Below are 22,483 nucleotides of genomic sequence, written 5' to 3' on the forward strand. Positions count from 1 at the left end.
CACATAGGCCTACCAGTAAATTGGGAAAAAATCCTAACATATTATTGGTCCGTCGTAGCATTACGTAGGCGGATTGTCAATTCCAGTCATACGATCTGTCATCATCCTTCGTACAATGCGAAAAGGGAAGTTGAAATAAGTGGGAGAGGGACATCGCGGAGCCTTATGAAATCTAACGATACGGTAGCTGTCTGGGTCATCGAAACACTGTGAACAGACACTAAAGTGCCACGAAGATTGTCCTGAAGACACCATTCACAGTAAATAGCTTCCTGTTTTGGTAGGTGAGTAGCTAATATTAGCGTTAGCAAGCTAGCTAATGGCTGTCCGGAGGGCTCCTCCCGGCCACTGCTAAACAACGTTCACTGTTAGCCAGCCCATGTCTATTATCTGGCTAGCTATCGTTAGCTAGCAAACACTGGAAGGGCCAAGCTAGTTAGCATAATAATTTAACGTTTTACGGCTACTCAATCGGAATCAGTCGTCATGTTAAGATTACCTACGTGTGATATAATATATCTAACATAAGCGGCTCTATTTTGTCCACTGATTGATGAGGGAGTTCACTTGTTTAACGTCATGCAGCTAAGGCTAGCTAGCTGTCACTAGCTGTACACACCCAAAACTGCATCATCTGTGTTTTGCCATTCTCCAATGTTATGTTGAGTGGGATGTCAAATCGAGTATCTTTGATCTTGGTGATAACGATACTGCCCAGATTGAAACAAGCGTTACATTGGCAAAGGTGTACTTTCTTATAGGAATTGATTGGGTTTGACATGTTTAACTTGCTAACGTTAGGTAGCTATGCTGCTACGGCTAGCAGTCGTTAATTGCTAATGCGAGCCAGTCAACAACAACATAACAGGTTATTTGTGGTTAACTGCGTGTCGTAATGCGATTTCAACGAGTTCACATTTATTATTTTTGGACTGATGCTGTGTTTACTTGGTTGGTTGTAAAGGGAAATGTAGAAGTTACAGGGAGAATCTGTTGTTGTCTAGTTAACATGGTTGATGTTGTTATACACCTTATATGTACAGACCCCTGCAACGTTTTCCCACATATCTGCTCATACCCGTGTGATTCTAATCTCCTTCGTGACAGTCTGCCTCATATTGCTTAAAGCTACAAGCAGGAGTTGTTAGTGGTTTGTTGTTTCAGTAACACCAGTCGGTCAACTTGTTGTTCAGTTGGTACAGGTGAGAAACTTTGGCAACTTGTAGGGGTTTCTGTCAGGCTGAAATGTGACTCATTAGCCAACCCTAGCAAGTTTTTGTCCTACCTGTTACACTTATTTGCTCCGCTAGTTATGGCAAGCAACCAACTATTGTTTGGAAATGGAAAACAGTGGCTGATAATGTGAAACTCTTGTTGACTGTATGTACAGTAGATTTCCACCCATTGGTCAATCATTGTATCATCTGTTACATGTAGGTTTTCGGGTTTGGTCTGCTAATTCTAAGAGGTTCTATTAAAACCCCAGCGTAAACATATGACATTGACATGTTTCCAAATTCCAATTCTACCCATACATAATTGTTTTAGTTTCCAAAAGATGGTTATCTTTTTATTCTACATTTTCTTAAATCATGTACACCAACAATAATAACACTACATTTGTTGTCATTAAATGCTACTTAAAGTATGGTATAATCTATTTTGAATTTGAAAAGGGCTCTGACTTAAAAGTTCACCAGTATAAAAAAAAAATAACGATCACAGCATAAACCAGGTATGCCGTAATTAGTCATTTTTATTGAGGAACTTTTTTGGGGTTTCTCACTTCGCGATTTGGGAATTGATATACGTCATTAATGAACTGCACACCTGGACAAAATTGTAATACTTTGTAAGAAATATAGAAAGTTAAGCAGCAGAATTTCTCCGTCAAGCCAAATGGAAATGTCTTTTGTTACATAAAACCGAGTTGTTAATATAGGCTTTGTTTGTACCGTTTTTATGCTTCCTTGCTAAAGCCTCTGTTTAAGGCTCATTAACCCAAAGAGAAACAACTAATCTGATGATTTAAGGCTAAAAGGGGCAACTTGGGCTGTATAGGTTACTTGTTAGAGATTGCGGGTTTGATCCCCTTTGCACACACATCATCAGTGTTCTTAATGTCATTCTGATTCATAGTTGAAGACATTAAAATGTTGCTTATTTAAAAAAAAAAAAACGTACATTTAATTTGAACCAAACATATTCCATTGACACTTTGTTTGTTTTCCTCCTCTTTCCTGCGCAGGTATTTTCTACACTTTTCTCAGTGTGTTAGCGTCCCGAGGAAGAGACAGGGCAGTCTGACATGGCAAGTAGAGGCGGAGCTACGCGACCCAATGGGCCAAATGCTGGCAACAAGATCTGCCAGTTCAAACTTGTGCTTTTAGGGGAGTCGGCCGTGGGGAAGTCGAGTCTCGTGCTTCGTTTCGTCAAGGGACAGTTTCATGAATTCCAAGAGAGCACAATCGGAGGTATGTACCTTGATATGGTCATGTTTTGGATTTTACCTGTGAAAAATTGTATTCAGAGATCACACACAAGTCACAGTGAAATGAGAAATGATAATCTATATAATCTTTAAAAGGGTGTAAACATATCAATAAATAGATTACAAAATGTGCATTTGTGGTGCTGGCATATAGGAAATATAACTGACAGGAATGGTGAAAAATGTCACATCACATTACATAAAGACCAAAGCAGCATTCAAAAGATAAAAGGGGATATTGAATTGTAACTGTGAAAATGGCCAACAGGAATATTTGAATTCCTCAATCTCGATATCTAGTTCCTGGTATTTCCAGGAATCTACGTCAGATTAAAGCAGCCAGTTATTATCTTCAGAATGTAACACTTATTGCCTTTTGGCAAACATGCTGCTTACTGGATATTGAAAGGTTAAAACAAATTCCAGGTTTGTGACCCGAAGGTCATTGGTACGATTCCCACACCGGCATATATACATTTTATGAAAGTGTGCAGGCTGTTTTGCTGTCAATTAATCATCCCAGAGTAAATACAAATTTTAAAATGTGTTTCGATTGAATCCCACCATACTTTATGCTGCAGCTCACATCCAGATTTTGGATTATCAGTATAAAACATGTTTGAAATCACTAGTGCCCGGTTTTCCAAATATGGATTTAGTCAACCCTATAATCTGCCTGTTCGTGCCTCCAGCATTGGTTTTACATTTTAACTTTTGTATAGCTCAGTAGCTACATTACCATTTGTCATTGGTTCCTCTGCTTTGTGCCCCTGCAGCTGCCTTCCTGACTCAGACGGTATGTTTGGACGACACAACAGTCAAGTTTGAAATCTGGGACACAGCTGGTCAGGAGCGCTACCACAGTCTGGCTCCTATGTACTACAGAGGTGCCCAGGCAGCCATTGTGGTGTATGATATCACAAATGAGGTGAGTCATGTGCCTTTGTTATCTGTCATGTGGTTGTTTTTACCAGTGATGCTTTCACTAACTAGAGCTGGACCAACATTGTTGTGACTGATGAAAAGATAGAGATGGTCTCATCCTACATTTTCTTAATAGCAGTCAAGCCCAAACATTTTTATTTTGGTAAATTGACAAAAAAAGTTGAGTTCACACCCAACAACATAGTGTTATGAAGACAATGTATATAGACATAGTAAGTACAATAGTTACTGCACTCTAAAAAAGGTTACACATGACAACTCTCCAACATATGTATACCCATATATATATTGTCCATTTTAAGTTGTTGTTAGTTTAAAAAATGGTGATTGCATCTGAAAATGACATCCTATTTGTAAATTGTACATGCACGAGAGTTAAACGTCAACATTACTGTCAGCTATGATTGTATCTCTGTGACAAAGTCAGCAGCAACTTTGTTCAACTTCACTTTTATGAAAGAACAAAAGCACAGAAATGTATTGATTACCTTCTGACACTTCTTGTCAAGTTGCAGAAATAATGGTTACCGTATGTGATCAAAGTCAAAACTTTGAACAAAGACTCATTTCATTTCAGGTCTCAGAATACAGGAATGTACATTGAATTCATTTTCTTTTGTGCTCTGCATAACTTCTGCATGGCTGTGTATATAATCCTTCTTCCCATGTTGTGTACAATTCTGCTTCTTTTTTTTTACCTGAGGACATTTTCTTTTGTTTCATATTCCATCCAAAGCTTCTTTCAGGGAAATTGATCAAAAGATTAGCAGAAGCACAGCCAGAATTCATAGGAAGGCTCCCGTCCGCTTCCTTCCATCACAGGGGTCTTATTGTTATTTTTCACTAACTGAGTGCCCCCCCCCCCCCCCCCCCCCCCCACAACCCTGTTTTGCTTGCCAGGAGTCATTTGTACGGGCGAAGAACTGGGTTAAAGAGCTGCAGAGACAAGCTAGTCCAAACATTGTAATAGCTCTGGCTGGGAACAAGGCTGATCTCGCAAACAAGAGAGCACTGGACTTCCAGGTTGGTGTTCTTTAAATATTTATACTAACAATTTATGCAGAAACAATAACTTCTTTACTGATATTTCTGTTGAGGGAAACATCAAATATTCAGATAGATTCCTATTTATGAAACATTTTGAAAGACGGCCCAATCCTATCTACCTTACACATGCTTCTTCCACATTTAGTTTTTTTTACCATAAAGACTGTAAGGTTATCTTAATGAATGACTTTTTAATGTTGGTTTCCCTTTATAGGACGCACAGTCATACGCAGATGATAACAGCTTGCTTTTCATGGAAACATCAGCAAAGACCTCTATGAACGTCAATGAGATATTCATGGCCATCGGTAAGTGTTTTCATATCCTAAACATTTGATGTCTACCAGGTATTATAAGATATATTTATATATATATATATTAAGCAGAACTCTGTATTACGTGCCGTACTGTTAGTGCCTCAGTGATCACTGTCACATGAAATGGACCAATGAAAAAGCAAGTTATGCATAATGGAGGCTAGGTTAAAATTCCATGGGGTCTTTATTTATTCGCCTCCATTTCACAGGTTCAAAGATAAATGGAAGGTTGTATCATATTTACAATTAAGCTCATGATTGTTTAATATTTACTCTGGTGAGTTGAATGTAATTTCTAATAATGTTAACTTAGATGAACTGGTCTACCAATCTTTTTGAAAACCTCCTGGTTGTGGTTGTGGTTGTTGTTGTTGTTGTTGTTGTTGTTGTTGAAATAAAGGATGAGGTGGAGCCATCTCATTTGAACAACAGATGCAGGCTTAACTGGCCCTTTAGTTTGTCTTAAGTACCCTGTGCTCTGTGCTTGAGCCCCTAAACTCCAATGCAGAATTTGCATATGAAGAACACTGTTTTTTTCAGCAAAAAGAAACCACAAAGATTTCCTGCAAAATGAGACCTGTCAGCTCACAGTGTAGTTGAAGTAGTTTGAGCTGAGAAACAGTGTTGCAGTAGTGCCCTTCACAATCCATGCACACAGGTGTTTCCTTTTATGTTGCCTGCTTAGCCTTCTTCTAAAGCACAGTCTGTTCCTAATTGACGACACCTAACTCTCATTTTACATGGGGACAAATCACAGTTATGTTTGTTTCTACATTGAGCTTGGTGGTAGGGATGGGAATTTGAAAGCAAATGTATATTCGACCTCCCAAAAAACGGTTAACCGGTTAACCGAAATGTACATACAGTGAGGCAAAAAAGTATTTAGTCAGCCACCAATTGTGCAAGTTCTCCCACTTAAAAATATGAGAGAGGCCTGTAATTTTCATTCTAGGTACACTTCAACTATGAGAGACAAAATGAGAAAAAAAAATCTTGAAAATCACATTGTCTGATTTTTAAAGAATTTATTTGCAAATTATGGTGGAAAATAAGTATTTGGTCACCTACAGAACAAACAAGATGTCTGGCTCTCACAGACCTGTAACTTCTTCTTTAAGAGCCTCCTCTGTCCTCCACTTGTTAACTGTATTAATGGCATTCTGTGACCTCTGTCATTGCCAACAAAGGGTATATAACAAATTATTGAGATGAACTTTTGTTATTGACCAAATACTTATTTTCCACCATAATTTGCAAATAAATTCTTTAAAAATCAGACAATGTGATTTTCTGGATTTCTTTTTCTCATTTTGTCTCTCATAGTTGAGGTATACCTAGGATGAAAATTACAGGCCTCTCTCATCTTTTTAAGTAGGAGAACTTCCACAATTGGTGGCTGACTAAATACTTTTTTGCCCCACTGTATCCTATATTTTCAATAATCTTTGGAAATAAATACATACATGTTCAAATAGTAGAAACTAAGTCGAATTTGTCAAATGTATTGAACTGGTGATCACAGTTTGACAGCTATAGGCCTAGAGCTTTCATGTGCGGAGGCGATTCACAATCAGCCCAGCTGTAGAGAAGACCCTCTCAGCTGGAACACAATTTCACCTGTTTGAACTCGTTATCAGTATAAAAGACACCTGTCCACAACCTCAAACAGTCACACTCCAAACTCCACTATGGCCAAGACCAAAGAGCTGTCAAAGGATACCAGAAACAAAATTGTAGACCTGCACTAGGCTGGGAAGACTGAATCTGCAATAGGTAAGCAGCTTGGTTTGAAGAAATCAACTGTGGGAGCAATTATTAGATAATGAAAGACATACAAGACCACTGATAATCTCCCTCGATCTGGGGCTCCACGCAAGATCTCACCCCGTGGGGTCAAAATGATCACAAGAACGGTGAGCAAAAATCCCAGAACCACACGGGGGGACCTAGTCAATGACCCGCAGAGAGCTGGGACCAAAGTAACAAAGGCTACCATCAGTAACACACTACGCCGCCAGGGACTCAAATCCTGCAGTGCCAGACGTGTCCCCCTGCTTAAGCCAGTACATGTCCAGGCCCGTCTGAAGTTTGCTAGAGAGCATTTAGATGATCCAGAAGAGGATTGGGAGAATGTCATATGGTCAGAAGAAACCAAAATATAACTTTTTGGTAAAAACTCAACTAGACTTGTTTGGAGGAGAAAGAATGCTGAGTTGCATCCAAAGAACACCATACCTACTGTGAAACATGGGGGTGGAAACATCATGCTTTGGGGCTGTTTTTCTGCAAAGGGACCAGGACGACTGATCCGTGGAAAGGAAAGAATGAATGGGGCCATGTATCGTGAGATTTTGAGTGACAACCTCCTTCCATCAGCAAGGGCATTGAAGATGAAACGTGGCTGGGTCTTTCAGCATGACAAGGATCCCAAACACACCGCCCGGGCTACGAAGGAGTGGCTTCGTAAGAAGCATTTCAAGGTCCTGGAGTGGCCTAGCCAGTCTCCAGATCTCAACTAGATCTCATATATAAGTTTAATTTGGCATAGTTTGACCTCTACACCGCATTTACTAACCTGGTCGAAATATTTCAACTCATTACTCCTTTTTGACGCCATGTCTGTTGTGTAGGACTCTTCTTAGAGTGTAAATAATTACCGGACTATGACTGGTAAAATATGTTGAATACCGGCAAAACTAAATCTCTCCTGTCAAAATGTCTATGTACTTTGCCGCCACACACGGTTGCCAAGCAGCGCTTATTGTTGTTTAAGCTGGCCACTCATGTGTCGCGAGTGTTGAAAGGGGGCGGGGGAGCACGCTCATGAACTGTTAGCGCCGGAACCTCGCAACGGCTGCGGAGCGCATTTGCGCCACATTTGGGCCTAAGATGAGGTTTGAGTCTGCGTGATCTGCGTGTAGGGAGGGGTAGCAGCCATATCATTGGTTAGAACTGGCTAGATCTGATGGATTTGGACATAAACACGAGTGAAGTATAACCGGACGCGAGAGAGAGATCAGCACCTGCAGCTCTGCCCGCTGTGAGGGACCGGTTAACAGAGCAAAACACACCTTTAGACGTCAACTAACTAATTTAGCTATGGCACTGTCGTGTATATATATATATATACATTTAATTATTCAATTTGATAATATGTAATCAACTTAGGCATCCCTCCCAAAAAAAAAAAAATACAAATATTAATAAACATATTTGAATACCTGAATAATTTCGAAAATTCGATTAATCGTTCCCATCCCTATTTGGTGGCATCGCGTAATCTAAAAAGGCAGTGCCTTAAAATCATGTTCTTTTTATTTAGTTTGTTTCTAAAAAGAAAAAGGCCCATAATTCATTATCACATATTTGCAGCTCAATTATTTATATATGGTTTCAGCCCCAAAAAAAACAGAATTGTTTGTATTTTTGTATTTTAAGATGCCATTTGTTGCCTTAAACTTCATTAACATCTCATGGTTATGACATCATTCAGATTATGAAATTGTTGTGTGTGGGTTTCTGTAGGACAGAAATAACAGATAGTCTGAACAAATGAAAAACTTTAATGAACCCTGCAGACTGTTATTAAAAGTATGTATTCAAAGCCGCACTCAGTAGGGTGCCAATCTTATTTGGGCATCCCAGAAACATACTGAATATCAATTTTAACCATCCCAATGTGAATGTGTAATAACCCAAAATGTGAAACACATGTTATTGTAGTTAACTAACCAACAAACAGGATTAATTGTGAAGCTACTTTTGAGAAACAATTTTGCTGTCATCACAGGTAGTTTTCTGATTATCTTTGGTGATGTCATTACTGACGTTGTTGCTATGTCCTTACAGCGAAAAAGCTACCCAAGAATGAGCCTCAGGCGGCTGGCGCCAGCGGCGGGCGGAACCGAGGAGTGGACCTGACGGAGACGGCTCAGCCCACCAGCCGCTCCTGCTGCAGTAACTAACCTGGCTCCTGCTCATCCTTCCCACATACCCCCCTCCTCCTCTGCCCCCCCTCCCCCTCCTAACTGGACATCGGGCTCCTCGGCTTCCTGACGTCAGACCTGACTGTCAATCTCACTCCCCTGGAATAGCTAAAAGACTCTGTATAGCTGCATTTCTAATACCTTTCTTTTTTTTCTTGATGTTCTTTTTTTTTTTCTTAAACTTTTTTTAAGAAGTGTATATCAGTATAATGGATGCATGTATCACTACAACGCCTAAACACATTTGTATCTTTTATTCATTTGTAAGACTTACCCCAATTTAGAAGAATGAGCGAGAGGGAAAACCTTTGAACGTCTGATTGTGTGGAAGTGTGATTTGCTGATGAGAAGCTGTAGCCTCGTTTATCATTTCACAGGGTTGACTGGATGCGAATGATGTTGCCTATATGCTCACAATCAGAAGAAAACCAAATTGTTCCCAACTCGAGACGCCTGGCTTCTCTGTCTGTTATGAGGCATCAATGCATTGAGACAGGGCCAGGAAAGGACTGTTGTTCAAATCAAGGACCGCTCCCTCCTCACATCTGTTACATAAGAGGACATACACATAAAAGTATTTATCCAAAACTGCGATGATCCACATTTGGCTTCCTACTATGCACAACCATGTGTGTAACAATATGGGTTTGTGTCGTTGCCGGTTATCAGAACAAAAGTCGTCGGGTTGTCGAAGAACCTAGAGCTTTGGAAAGTTCAGTAACATCAGGAACCAACATGAGGCCGGTGTGACGGGATGTTTTTTTGGCTTGCTATTTAACAAATGTTTTCATGTTGTGGGTTCATCACACCTATCACAGAGGCTAGATTTTCACATTGAAAAATCAACAGGAAATTTGATGACTGTTGAACTTCCATGGTTGCAAAGACTTGAACATACAACTAGTTATATGTTATAATCTCTTTCTGCTCCGTCTCTGTCCAGGTGAGTAGTAAACCTGCATCAAACTGGGTGATCTCAATCTTAGGGGGTGTTTTTAAAGTAGAGTTCAGACAGCACACAAACATAAAATTGGACAACTACCCATTGTCACAAGTATGTGAAAAGAATATACTTCTATATAACTTTGTTATAGGGTACAATGTTGTTTTCTTCCTCCTTTAGCACAGCTTGCAGAGCTCATACGCTCACAAGGAAACAATATAGAGATTCCGAACAATTGTACAGTTCAATATTGGTCTGCTTGTTTATTTTCTTTCTTTATTATATTTTCATCCTAGACCATATAAAAAAAATGGTCAAATGTTAAGCAGTGGGGGTCTTTTTAGGTATATGTAATGCTATTAACAAAATCCCTCTCCGGTGTATTGTTACTTTTATCAGAAATGGTTCATGGTCATGTTTGAAAGGAACTTCTATTTGCATTGCACATTGTTGATCATGTTTTAATTAATGACTGCCCCTCGATTTTATATGATGGACTGTATTGGACTTGCTAACCTACAGCTATAAGCAGGTAGCATAATTAACCTAACTGGTGGTCTCTCTTACAGCTTAATGAATTTTAATGATGTAAAACAGCATTACTAGTGATGGGCTGATCAGTTTTGAGTGTCTGAATACAACTTAATAAATTCAATAAACAGGTCTCTTGTATGCCTTTTTGCCATATATGTCAGTGGTATCACATGGACGTAAAGATGCTGCAGATATTGATACCAGATTTAGACTTTCACATGGTATTTGGTAAATATCAAAATGATAAACTGTTTCCTTTAACAGGGTTTCTTATTTGCAACTGGGTGAAAAAGAGAGACAACGTGTCCCCCCAAAGGTGGACGCGTTGCTTCCTTTCCTTGTGCCCACTGAATCTACTGAGATATTTTCACCTTCTGCTGGCTTTAGTGCCGAGGAATCACGCACGAAGATTATCTAAAGTCTCTCCAACCAGGAGCATGGCTCAATGATAATGCAAGTAGAAAATGTGTCTTAGTTTTAATATGGCAATCAAATAACATTTATATAACATTTTAATTGTAAAGCAATGTAACTGAATGGTTCATTTCAAAATATTCAACATTTGTCCCCATTATTTGTGGTCTTCAGCATGAGATTATATAGCTTGCTGGTATCTGTTATACTTTGAATACCAATAAATTGTATATGAGGATTTCTTTTTGTATCACATAGATAATACATGCCTATCTTGGAGTCCTGGCACACAAATCCAGCAATCAACTGTATGTTATTCAGTGTGCCATTGCCAACTTTTGGAACAAGTAAGCACACCGTCTGGGATTATACAAATGTAAATTAAATAATTTGACGGTTATAAAAAAAAAATGCAGACCTGAATGTTCTTGTTATGTTCTCATTAACACACATTTTTGTTTGAGTGAATAGGTGCGAATTGGGGAGAAAATGTGGAATTTCCTTCCAGTGTGCAGACATGGACACTGGTTCCTTGTTGCCGCGAAAGTGGAATCGCGACAGATCTACATCACGGACTCCCTGCCCAGTCCTGCAAAAGAGCGGCAGTTCTTCTTGCACTGAAGGTACATTTACTCCTATTGATAGTGTATAATCAATACACTGTAATAATCCCATTTTTAGTTTTTTGAAGACATACTAGATCCTCCAACTCCCATTATGCAATCGGTTGTGGGTTTTTTAGATCCTACATGTCTGGGAAAGACCCAATACTTAAAACTCTACAGCCTTACTCTTTACCGATTTAGTAACAGCTCTTACCATGGTTTTAACAGATCTTCAAGTGTTTGTCAATGAATCGATAATAATTATTAATTATTTTTGCAGAAATACTACTTCTAACCACATTTCTTTCAGCCCTGTTATCAGTCCATGTCCGATGTTTCTCCACCATCTGCCTCCTCTCTCAGGTCTTGGATGTATTCCCTGATGACAATTCACACACTCCACAGCCTCATAGGCCTCACTAGATGAGTCCTCTGAACTCTCGACCAGGCTGATCACATGTTTGGCACAGACTCAAAACTCTGCAGAAAAGACCTCCTGCTCCTTTCAATTACCGTCCTCACAACCTCATTATCAGCCTCTCCGTCCAGCACTGCCCACACACCACGGTTGGCAACAGTCTGCAGATAGAAAGAGAACTCGTCTCGTGAGTCTATATCGCACAGGGATCAATAACCGATTAAACTCATGGTGACCCTCTTCTCGTGGTAACCTTGATCATGTCCCTCATGAACAGACACACACTGCGGTGTATTGAAGGGTCAGTTCACAAACATTAAAAAAACATTATTAGACTCATCACTCATGGAGATGTTTGCCGACAGACAAACAAAATGGAGAATTAAATTGGGCATATGGTGCTCGCTCACAGCATTGAAAAAGTATCTTTAAAAAATCTACAGGAAGATCTATTTTTGGAAAATCCACACAACATAGCCTACAGGCTGTCAGAAGATGTTAATCCCTGAAATTAGTTCGTGTTGAGTTTGTGGATTATTTTAAGGAACAGGGACACTTTCTGAAAAGTACACACTGCCCATTCTAAAAAAAACAGACATTCTGAAATCCATCAAAGTGAGAGAGAGAGAGAGAGAGAGAATCGATCATAAACGTGATGAATAGATGTGATTCAAGGCATTTACAAGCTTTTGTATACATTGCTTAAGTAATGTGTTACTCTTTCCCACAATGTGCCCTTTAATCATGTTCCCAACCACAGAGAAAAACTACGTAACTTTTTACACAAGTTGGATGGTATTTAGCCTCCTTCACAGTGGAGCCTTGTGTCACCACCAGAGGAGCATAAAACAAATGTTGGACCCAATGAGTCACCATGTCTCATGCTGCTTTGTTGGAAGGGCGGCCCAACTTACTTTTTCCCAAGAGTTAAATCACAACCCTTTGATGAGAAGTTAAAACATAAAATGAATAGACTACAGTTTCCGATTACAATCTTTCCAGTAGGGAATCTAACCCCTGATCTTTCCCACTGTCAAGGCGGACCCGTTCTGTGCAACCACTCAAACCCTGGAAATGTATTTTCTCAATAGTAAAAGAATATGGTTCATTCTTTCAAAGAAAAGTCTTCTCCCACCATGACTAAACTGTCATGAAGTCGTTCAGCATAAACCCTGTCAATTTGAAAGACCCCATTCAGGTCAGTGAGTGTAATCCAACGCACTTTTAAAAAGTTCACCCAATGTCGCTAGCTGTCCGTTCTTTGGGTGTTCTAAAAACAATGGTGTTAATAGTATACAGCCCTGGAAACAATCAATCGGGCTTGGACACAACACTATTCCTGCCAATCAGCAACAGGAGGAGACAGGCCATGGAAAAACAGAAATAACCTTATTGGTTTGTTGAATGTTGAAGCTGATCGAACATTGCCATTTTGTTGGACATATTCACTCCTCAGTCTCTGAACTAGCCAATAACTATGAATATAAAGCTATATTGGTAGAGTCCATCTTTGGTTTTTGAAGATTTCATACCTTTTAGACGAGATTCAGCTGTTAGCCAACCTTTGAACAATTTTCCTGGCAAAAACCTAGTTTTTAACTTGGCAGCATGTGACTTCGTGCAGCCTGCCAAAGCAGGGAATAAAGTGGCAACAAAATATTTAATGGTTAGTTTGACATTTTGGTCCTAAGCCTTTGAACAAGGTGTAATAAAGTGTTCACATGCAAAGTGTGAAACATTCTGACACATAAAAAGGTTTTATAACTCTAACTGGACTCTTTCTTTGGTTGCGACAGGATAAATAAATATTCAGGGCTGTCGGTCACAGCTAGAGCAGAAAAGTACAGATTTGTTTAGACTTGAAGCTTTTTGGCATTTAGCCTTCGATATAATTGGAGGCCTTTTCTGAAGACATAATCACATTTGATACATCACTGATCAAGCAATGCTGGAAAAAACCTTGTCGTAATAGATCAGTTACCTCATTAGATAGTCTTCATGTAGAGCACATACATCAAACTCAAGGCCCGGGGGCCAAATCAGGCCCTTGGTGGATTTAATTTCGGCCCGCAGGATCAATCAATGTTTATTTATACAGCCCAATATCACAAATGTTACATTTGTCTCAGTGGTCTTCACAGTTTGTACAGAATATCAGTATGACAATACGACACCCTCTGTCCTAAGACCCTCACATCGTACAAGAAAAAACCTCCAGAGAAAACCCAAAGTTTAAAGGGAAAAATGGGAGAAACCTCAGGGAGAGCAACAGAGGAGGGATCCCTCTCCCAGGACGGACAGACGTGCAATAGATGCCGTGTGTAAATCGAAAAGATAATACATTTACAACATAGGTAGTCCAAATGTTTGGAAATGCATGTGTCTATAATAAGAAGATGAATCCACGAGGATGTCAGCAATCTTGTGGGAGCCATCAGGGAAGTAGTATGGTGAGAGTCTGGCAGGACCGCAGAGACAGGTTCAGCCACGACTCGAAGTCCAGGACTCAGGATAGAGGATCATTTTTAATTACTATTAGATCTGGCCCGCCGGTATATTGCACGCACACCTTCACTCAATCCTGAGGATGTCCTCAGCTCAGAGCCTGAGCCCAAACATTGATGAACTTGCACCCAATTACAATAGGTAATGTTGTCAACAGCATTGTACCTAAATGCACCTGCCCAGACGTATTTTTAGGGGAGTCAAAGCTTCTTTTGCGTGTCTTAGTGAGTTGATTGATTCAGGTGTGTTTATGTCAAAGCATTGGAAAACATTAACGGTGGCTCTACTCAATGCTCTACATCAGGGGGGTCAAACTCAAATACACAGTGGGCCAAAATTAAAAAATGGTACTAGTCGAGGGCCGGACTGGTTCAATGTTTATTGCAAAACGTATTGAAATGAACTTATTGCACATATTAAACCTAGAACTAGCAAAGCTTAAATTATTGCCTATAAAAACAACATTAAACATTAAATAATCAGTTGCATTAATTTCTTATGGCTCTATCTGCAGAGTCATTTCTTATGATTACATTTTTCCACAGGCCAACAACAGCTTCAAAAAAACAATTTCCCTCAAAGAAAAAAACAAACATGCCTTGTTGTCGTGAGAAAAAAAGTGCAGAAGGAAACATCCATTGAAACTCAGTGTGCTGCTCTGTGATGCAGTTCAAGCCAGATACTTGGCATCTCATCTTGGGTGCAAGTTCTCAGGGTTTGATACTTGTAACTGCATTTCACCCTGGTTGCCACGTGAGGGCAGCAGTGCACTGTATCCACAATATTACAATCAGTAAGACAAAAAGTCTGTTTTAAAAATAGCCCAGACTATAACATCCCCCTTTCAAGCTCTTACAAAACTGACAGATTTGCACTTAAAATGTTGACCCACTGGATTGATATCAACTTTTCACAGTAGCCTTTAAACGCTTTTAGCGCTAGCATGCAGCATTAGTTAGGAAATAACCTTCATATTTCACAGTGTAGTTCTTGCTTATTTTTGATTTAACATTACATTTGAAACAAAATCAATCTTTCAAAGCACATGTTTATATTGGGATCATTGACACTGAAGATGACCTGCTGAGTGCAACAACAAGTGTCTCATTTTTGCAAGTGTTTCCTGCACTGATAAAACATCACTTACAGAATAAATAAATCTGGAGAAAAGTGGGTCCACTTGGTACTGTGTCATCTCATCAGTCATCAAATTAAGCGTTGACCATGTTTATGACATGTTTTCATCTAGTTTTGTGACAACTGTGGTGAATACATATTATGTATTCCAAAAAAAGTGCTCTTGGTGCTGCCAAAGATATAAAAAGCATGACTTCCTGTGCTGGGCACTACACAACTTTTGCTTTGTGTTTAGAAATATGAATGTTTGGAGAACTGCCACATCTGATGAATTATTTACCCAGTCATTTTAGAAAATAGCAAAACAGAAATGTGGAAATGTTTTGAAATTATTACTAATTTATGAAATACTACAAGCTTTTACACATTTAGCTGTCACTGAGCTGAAATGCCAGCAGACAGGTACCATCAAATTGTTTGCCTGCATGCATTTGATACATTGAGGCACAATACAAGGTTAGACCTTCTGAAAGTCACGGCTGTTGCCTGCTGTGATCTCCATAGCCTGCGGCATGCGTCACCTGTCCTGTCTGTCACAGGTAACCCTGGGACATCATGTTGTCACGGTGACAGCCTCATTATAGGATGGATGACTCAACCGGCAAAAAACATTTCCGTTATGTTCCTCGTGATGTTATGATGTGCAGTGTTCCAGTGATGAACGGGGGAGAGGGACACTTCTGAAAACTTTTAACTCCTGAGCTGCAGACTGTAAGACATTTGATCCACGTATGACCTGCAGGCTGAAGAAGGGTAACCACGGCGACAAACCACTGCTGCCCCGGCTCATAAGCTCCTGTGGTTTATCACTATGTGCCTGATCTGTATCTAATCCACCCAGCTCTCCGAAGGCCCACTTATTGACAGCATACAGGTCATATGGTGTTACAGTGCATACAAAAATAACATATTAAAACAACACTTTGCTATGATAGGCTATTTTGAAATAGTATCCTTTGACATTTGATTAGCGTCATTTATATCGTAAATGAATAGCAATGCTGGAGACACATACTGACAGGGACCTCTCCAGCCCAATGGACTCTACGTTATTGAAATATGAATCATCTGAATCAATGCGTTTTCTTAAATAAAGGCTGCAACAGTACAGAAAATTGTTCTGCTTGCACGTATTTAGTACAAATTACACTTTCAAATACTGTATCGATTTTGTATGTACTGTGTTTGGTAATTCAGTTCAGTACAAACGTCAATATTTGTTTGTATGAATTGTTGGGCCATGCAAGAAGTATTCCTTTAACCAAATTATTATTATTATTATTATTATTTTGACAGAGCAATGTGTGGTGTCTTATTTGTCTCTCATACAGAGTTTTCATTCAATGAGACAAATTCCTCAAGTGTATAAGAAATAGCAAAAAATATATAGGTTTTCTTTTGGAATTTCTTTGGTATATACAAATAGAGAATATCACCAGACCTCACCATGCCTGAACACAGTTTCACCTGGAATTATCAAACAGTAAATGTATCATCCATTAATTCAGCTCTTCTACCTTTACGTAAGTAGGACACTTTTATCCAAAGTACCACAAGTATGATAAATGAGCAAACAGAGTGAGCGTCGGTGGCCCCAGAGGGAATAAAAGCCTGAACTCGGAGAGCTTTAGTGCAGCTCTCTACCTACTGATCTAACTGAAATAAGCTCAATAAGCCAGAGCAGAAGATAAAATCACTCTCTAAGCTGACTTTTCACTCTGAAGGGCTCCAGGAAGGTTATATTAAGAGATTGTGATCTTCCAGACACCACCACATTGCATAGTACCACTGAATCTTTCATTCAGTATATCCAACTCTTTTACAGATACTTTCCCTCCATATAGCCCACATTAAATCTATTAATGTGTTCTTGCTTGGTTCCTTAAAGTGAAATGGAGCAGTGTATGTATTTATGCCATCATATAGGCTGATATATGAGTCAGTCGTTGTCATAGAAGCTCTTCGTTTACTAGCTCCCCGTCCTTGAAATGTATCACACCTGTGTTCACACTCGAGTGCTCACGGCCGGACGGTCGGACACACTGTTTGTAGCTCGGTGTTATTCATCAGGGTCAAAGTGTCCGTCTCACTTGAGTGACATCTGCTCGAGACAATAATTAATGGCTCAATAATTTATGTCCCCGTCATATTGTCAAGGAGATTATGGAGAGGTTAAGTCAGTCTGTAACGCATGCTAATGGAAGGTCACCAAATAACCTCGGCAGTAGTAAACACTCAACCCAGTCTCATGGCATTTCGTGTTCACCAGCACGATGTTTAATCTATTGATTCGTTTTCACCAACACGATTTCCCCCTTTTTTTCGTGTTGCACAGCACCATTTTAAAAGCAATGTATTTCTATTGGTAGTCTCACGGCATTACGTGTTATAGGAAGACCGGAAGCTGTGTGGTTCATAAAAACATGTTCTTACTCAATATCAAGCCACAATTATTGCTTTTATTTTAAATCGTATAATTTCTGACTTTTGTTGTCGTCTGTAAGGAAAATAAATGGGGCTCCTCAGAGCCTCAGAATACTGAAATCTGTATTTTTTAAATCTTTTTTTCCTTCTAATTTGTTATTCTTTCCGAATAACACAGTTATTTACTCACCAATAACACACAATCATACTTGTTTTTATTTATTTGTTTAATTCCATAATCTCGAGCAAATACCAGGTTAACCTCTGAATTGTAGTGGAGTAGAATTACAAAGTAACAATGAGCTGTCATGTGGGTATATACACTGAACAAAAATATAAACGCAACGCTTTTGTTTTTGCTCCCATTTTTCATGAGATGAACTCAAAGATCGAAAACATTTTCTACATACACAAAATCACCATTTCTCTCAAATATTGTTCACAAATCTGAAAAAAACTGTGATAGTGAGCACTTCTCCTTTGCCGAGATAATCCATCCCACCTCACAGGTGTGGCATATCAAGATAATTAGGCTTAGGGTTAGGGTTAGGGTTAGGGTAATGTTGTGAATCGAGTGACCCAAGGTGGTGGTGGGGTTATGGTACGGGCAGGCGTATGTTATGGACGATGAACACAGGCCACTCGATTCACAACATTACCCTAAACCTAACCCTAACCCTAACCCTAACCCTAATCCTAACCCTCACACCAGATACTGACTGGTTTTCGGACCCCCCCAGACCCCCCCAATACAGCAAAAATGCATGTTTCAGAGTGGCCTTTTATTTTGGCCAGCCTAAGGCACACCTGTGCAATAATCATTCTGTCTAATCAGCATCTTGATATGCCACACCAGTGAGGTGGGATGGATTATCTCTGCAAAGGAGAAGTGCTCACTATCACAGATTTTTTCAGATTTGTGAATAATATTTGAGAGAAATGGTTATTTTGTGTATATAGAAAATGTTTTAGATCTTTGAGTTCATCTCATGAAAAATGGGAGCAAAAACAAAAGTGTTGCGTTTATATTTTTGTTCAGTGTATTAATGCTGCGCATTATGGACACAAGCAATTTTCACCCATTTATTAATTATATGTTTTACATTTGATAACACCAATATCATGGCAACTTCTAATTGTGGGAAAAACGAAAACGTTTCGTAGAGACTTCCCATAGAACATTTTGTGAAACACAATAGCCAGCATGTGTAGTTCTGGGGGGGGCGTTCGATTCCAGTTTTGGATAGTCTGGCGTGGTTTCGTTCCATTTCAAACAGCTGTTTGACGCTCGGCGTAACCTTGGCGCACTGCCACTCCAACATCCAATCACAGAGCTTGAAGATTAATCACGGGGACTGTAGTCCTAAACGATAGCTGGGGATTATGGGTAGTGTAGTGTCCGGTTATTTTTATTTTGAAATTCAGTTCCGGATGGACGCTAAAAGAGCCCGAGATTATGGAAATAAACCAATAAATAAAAACAAGGATAATTGTGTGTTATTGTTAAGTAAATAACTGGGTTATTTTGAAAAGAATAACAAATTAGAAGGAAAAAAAGATTTTAAAAATACAGATTTCAGTATCCTGAGGCTCTGAGCCCCATATATTTTCCTCACAGACGGCAACAAAAGTCAGAAATTATACGATTTAAAATAAAAGCAATAATTGTGGCTTGATATTGAGTAAGAACATGTTTTTATGAACCATACAGCTTCCGGTCTTCCTATAACACGTAATGCCGTGAGACTACCAATAGAAATACATTGCTTTTAAAATCGTGCTGTGCAACACGAAAAAAAGGGGAAAATCGTGTTGGTGAACACGAATCAATAGATACAAAATCGTGTTGGTGAACACGAAATGCCATGAGACTGCGTTGAAATACTGCACGTTGACCGAGGCGTCCATGAAGTGATGAATGCTTCATTAATAATCATTTGAGTCTCTATTACCTTTAAGACAATAAGAACTTTGGAATTGTTTTTTGCACGACATTACTAGCTTAAGGTTTTTTGAAGGACTAAAACCTCTGAAAAAAGCTTGATTTTATTTTGATGCAGTAATATAAGTTTTGCTAGCAATGTTTAGTTCTTGATGTCTAAGAAAAAGGTTTTGTTGGCGATGACAAGTTAAATAAACAGAATGAATAAGGCTTGAACTAAGGGTTATTTAACTATTTCTCTGCCAATTAGTTTTCTATCAATCTATTAATCTGTTCAATAGGTTGCGCTGTTGGTCTGTCAATGGTGGTTTAATAACTTTTTTCCAGCATGTATTTGACAAAATGTTGAACTAACTTTAACCGTCTTGTTTTGGGACTTGTCTTGAAGACGCAGCGATTGCTTGTGACTTGCTGTCCACTGTGGTTAGAGGACTACGAACACCATCAGATTCTAAGGAAGATGAACAGTTAGACGGAGGGAGTGATTTTCTGTGTCAGCTGCTTAGTGCGAGTCACAATAACAGGAGAAGGCAATGCTGTCTATATTCATGAGCACTGTGATAACATAACTGTCAGACTAGTCCTTGGAATGTTTTGGATTGCACTCATTCTGTTCATGTACACCTGTTCTGTCCTGCGCCAGAATTTTTCAGAGCCAGATGCAAGCCAGCGTCTGACAGTTTGACACTCCTCAAGCTGTGTGTTAATAAACCCAATCACACTGAGGATCACATCATGTTTGCTTCTTGGAATAGTTAGAACTATTCAGTTTGGATTAATTAAAGTCCACTTATTCCACTTTTCTTACTGACATTATTTGTTTCACACTCAAATGATCAGCTCACAATACCAATGACACCTAGAAAATGAACTCAAATCCAAAATTACTTCTCTGAAGAATAATATCCTGCTTTCTTTTAAATGGCTGATGACGTACTCTCCTGTGAAAATGCATTGGAGCTTACGGTCTGCTTTAAATGACTTTTTTAGTTGAAGTCAGCCATAAATCACACGTGGTGACAGGCATTAAGAAAAACGATAAATAAATAGTGTCCTGAATGATAGTCTTGTTTGATTATGAGGATCATATACAGGCATCAGTATGAAGACTGTATGGTAATCCTGACTGCTGCTCAAGTCACCATCTGCCTCGCATGTTGTTTACTGCATATTATAGATGTTGTGTTTTCAATTTTCAGTCCTGGAACCAAGTGTTAACTGTTTTGTTTTTGTGATTTTGAGGCTTCAACAGCTATGTAGTGGTTTGGAAATCCCTAGAGTGTGGGTGGACTTTGTATGAGTTCAAATGCATTTTTTGAATTTGTAAAGGGGGGCGTGTTTAAAACCAAAAGTGTCTCAAGTTGCCCTTTAAATGAAACTACAAAACATTTAGCTTCTTTCTCTTCACCCCCCGAATAGCAGTAACAAACAATCTGCAGCCGATTATCAGCTAGTAGCAAAGCTGAGATAGAACTTATACCTTAACATTTTGAAAACAATGGCCCAGTATGGGCAAACGTCTTATGTATAATCTGATTTAGGGTTCAACATTAAGACTGTTTATGTCATATTCAAAATGGATGAATATGTCTTCCAAATCTACCAAACTGCTACCCAATATGTATATAGAGAGATACTGTTTTAAGTGTATATATATATTAATAATGATTCTGCTGTATGTGTTTGTGCATAGGCAGATTTGTGGGCGCTTCGACTATGTGGTCGAGGCTCTGTCATCTCACCCCTACTGTAACTCCCTCCTGGCTGGTCTGCTTGCAAGTGCCAACCGACCTCTACAAGTTCTCCCACACTACACCACTCCTTCGCTCCATTCAATGGGTACCAGGGGCTGCCAGAATCCACTTCAAGACACTTGTACTGGCCTACCATGCTGTAAAAGGATCTGGTCCATCCTACATCCAAGACATGGTCAAACCATACACTCCAGCACATGCACGTCGCCCTGCATCTGCCAATCGGCTTGTTGCCACTCCCTCACTTCAAAGTGGAACCAGGTTCAACAAAGTCACGCCTTTTTGCTATCCTGGTTCCTCAATGGTGTAACGAGCTTTCCACCGTTATCAGGACAGCGGACTCCACATATCTTCCGTTACGAACTGAAGACCCACCTGTTTCGCCTGTATCTTGGCTAATAATTGCAAACAAACTTTGCACTTAACAATGATATTGCTTGTTTGAAGTACAATTATGTCAGCACGTTTGTTGTTGTCCTTAGTTTGAATCTTTATGGTTTATTGCACTTATTGTAAGTCACTTTGACTAAAAGCGTCAGCTAAATGCATTGTAATGTAATGTGTGTAGGTGAATATGTGTGTGTGTGTGGGTTGGTGTTTTTCAAGTAGTCCTTAAACTTTCGCCCTTACATATTTTGGGATTCAGTGAGTCACTTGACAAAACTGCCAGGGTGTTCAGAATGCTACTGGTGAGCAAACCTTTCAGTGACTTTTTGCAAGCCTCCCCTCTCGTTAAATCTTTATCTTTTGGCGCTGGAGCGAGCCTAGGAGCACTCTGTAAAAACACACAGGACACTAAAACCAGGGCGCTTTTAATGCAGGTGTTCTGTCAGATTCACAAGCGGGACAATGTTTCAAAAATATCTTTGCCCGCGAGCGAGGCTTTTTGGAAACGTCCGGATAAAGTAAAAATGTCAAAGCCTTAATGGACTGGAATGTTAATTGAGGCATTTATCATAATGTTGAATCAAAGCTTTTACACAGACATGGACACGGGCTGTCTGGACCTGCACAGCCCTGC

At 39.4% G+C, this 22,483-nt stretch overlaps 1 protein-coding gene across 3 annotated transcripts; it reads left to right on the top strand.

Moving 5' to 3' along the window:
- The first annotated feature begins 114 nt into the window (after positions 1-114).
- On the top strand, positions 115-10,392 carry rab5ab (RAB5A, member RAS oncogene family, b). Of its 3 annotated transcripts, none has more exons than XM_079693423.1 (6): positions 115-284; positions 2,249-2,474; positions 3,268-3,419; positions 4,337-4,459; positions 4,698-4,791; positions 8,650-10,392. In XM_079693423.1, the coding sequence occupies exons 2-6, from the start codon at positions 2,309-2,311 to the stop codon at positions 8,763-8,765; spliced, it is 651 nt and encodes a 216-aa protein (XP_079549549.1). In that variant the 5' UTR covers positions 115-284; positions 2,249-2,308; the 3' UTR covers positions 8,766-10,392. The 3 variants fall into 3 exon arrangements, with proteins under 3 accessions (XP_079549549.1, XP_079549548.1, XP_079549550.1); XM_079693422.1 differs by having other exon boundaries at positions 115-280; XM_079693424.1 differs by having other exon boundaries at positions 119-260.
- The last annotated feature ends 12,091 nt before the right edge of the window (positions 10,393-22,483 follow it).

Source organism: Notothenia rossii, assembly GCF_949606895.1.
Source record: "Notothenia rossii genome assembly, chromosome: 7".
In the NCBI taxonomy this organism is placed as follows: domain Eukaryota; kingdom Metazoa; phylum Chordata; class Actinopteri; order Perciformes; family Nototheniidae; genus Notothenia; species Notothenia rossii.

Bases quoted from the DNA above. Each gene is read 5' to 3' on its own strand.
- rab5ab (XM_079693423.1), top strand. From the start codon at position 2,309: ATGGCAAGTAGAGGCGGAGCTACGCGACCCAATGGGCCAAATGCTGGC. The intron at 2,475-3,267 runs GTATGTACCTTG...GTGCCCCTGCAG, and splicing joins CCAAGAGAGCACAATCGGAG to CTGCCTTCCTGACTCAGACG. The intron at 3,420-4,336 runs GTGAGTCATGTG...TTTGCTTGCCAG, and splicing joins TGTATGATATCACAAATGAG to GAGTCATTTGTACGGGCGAA.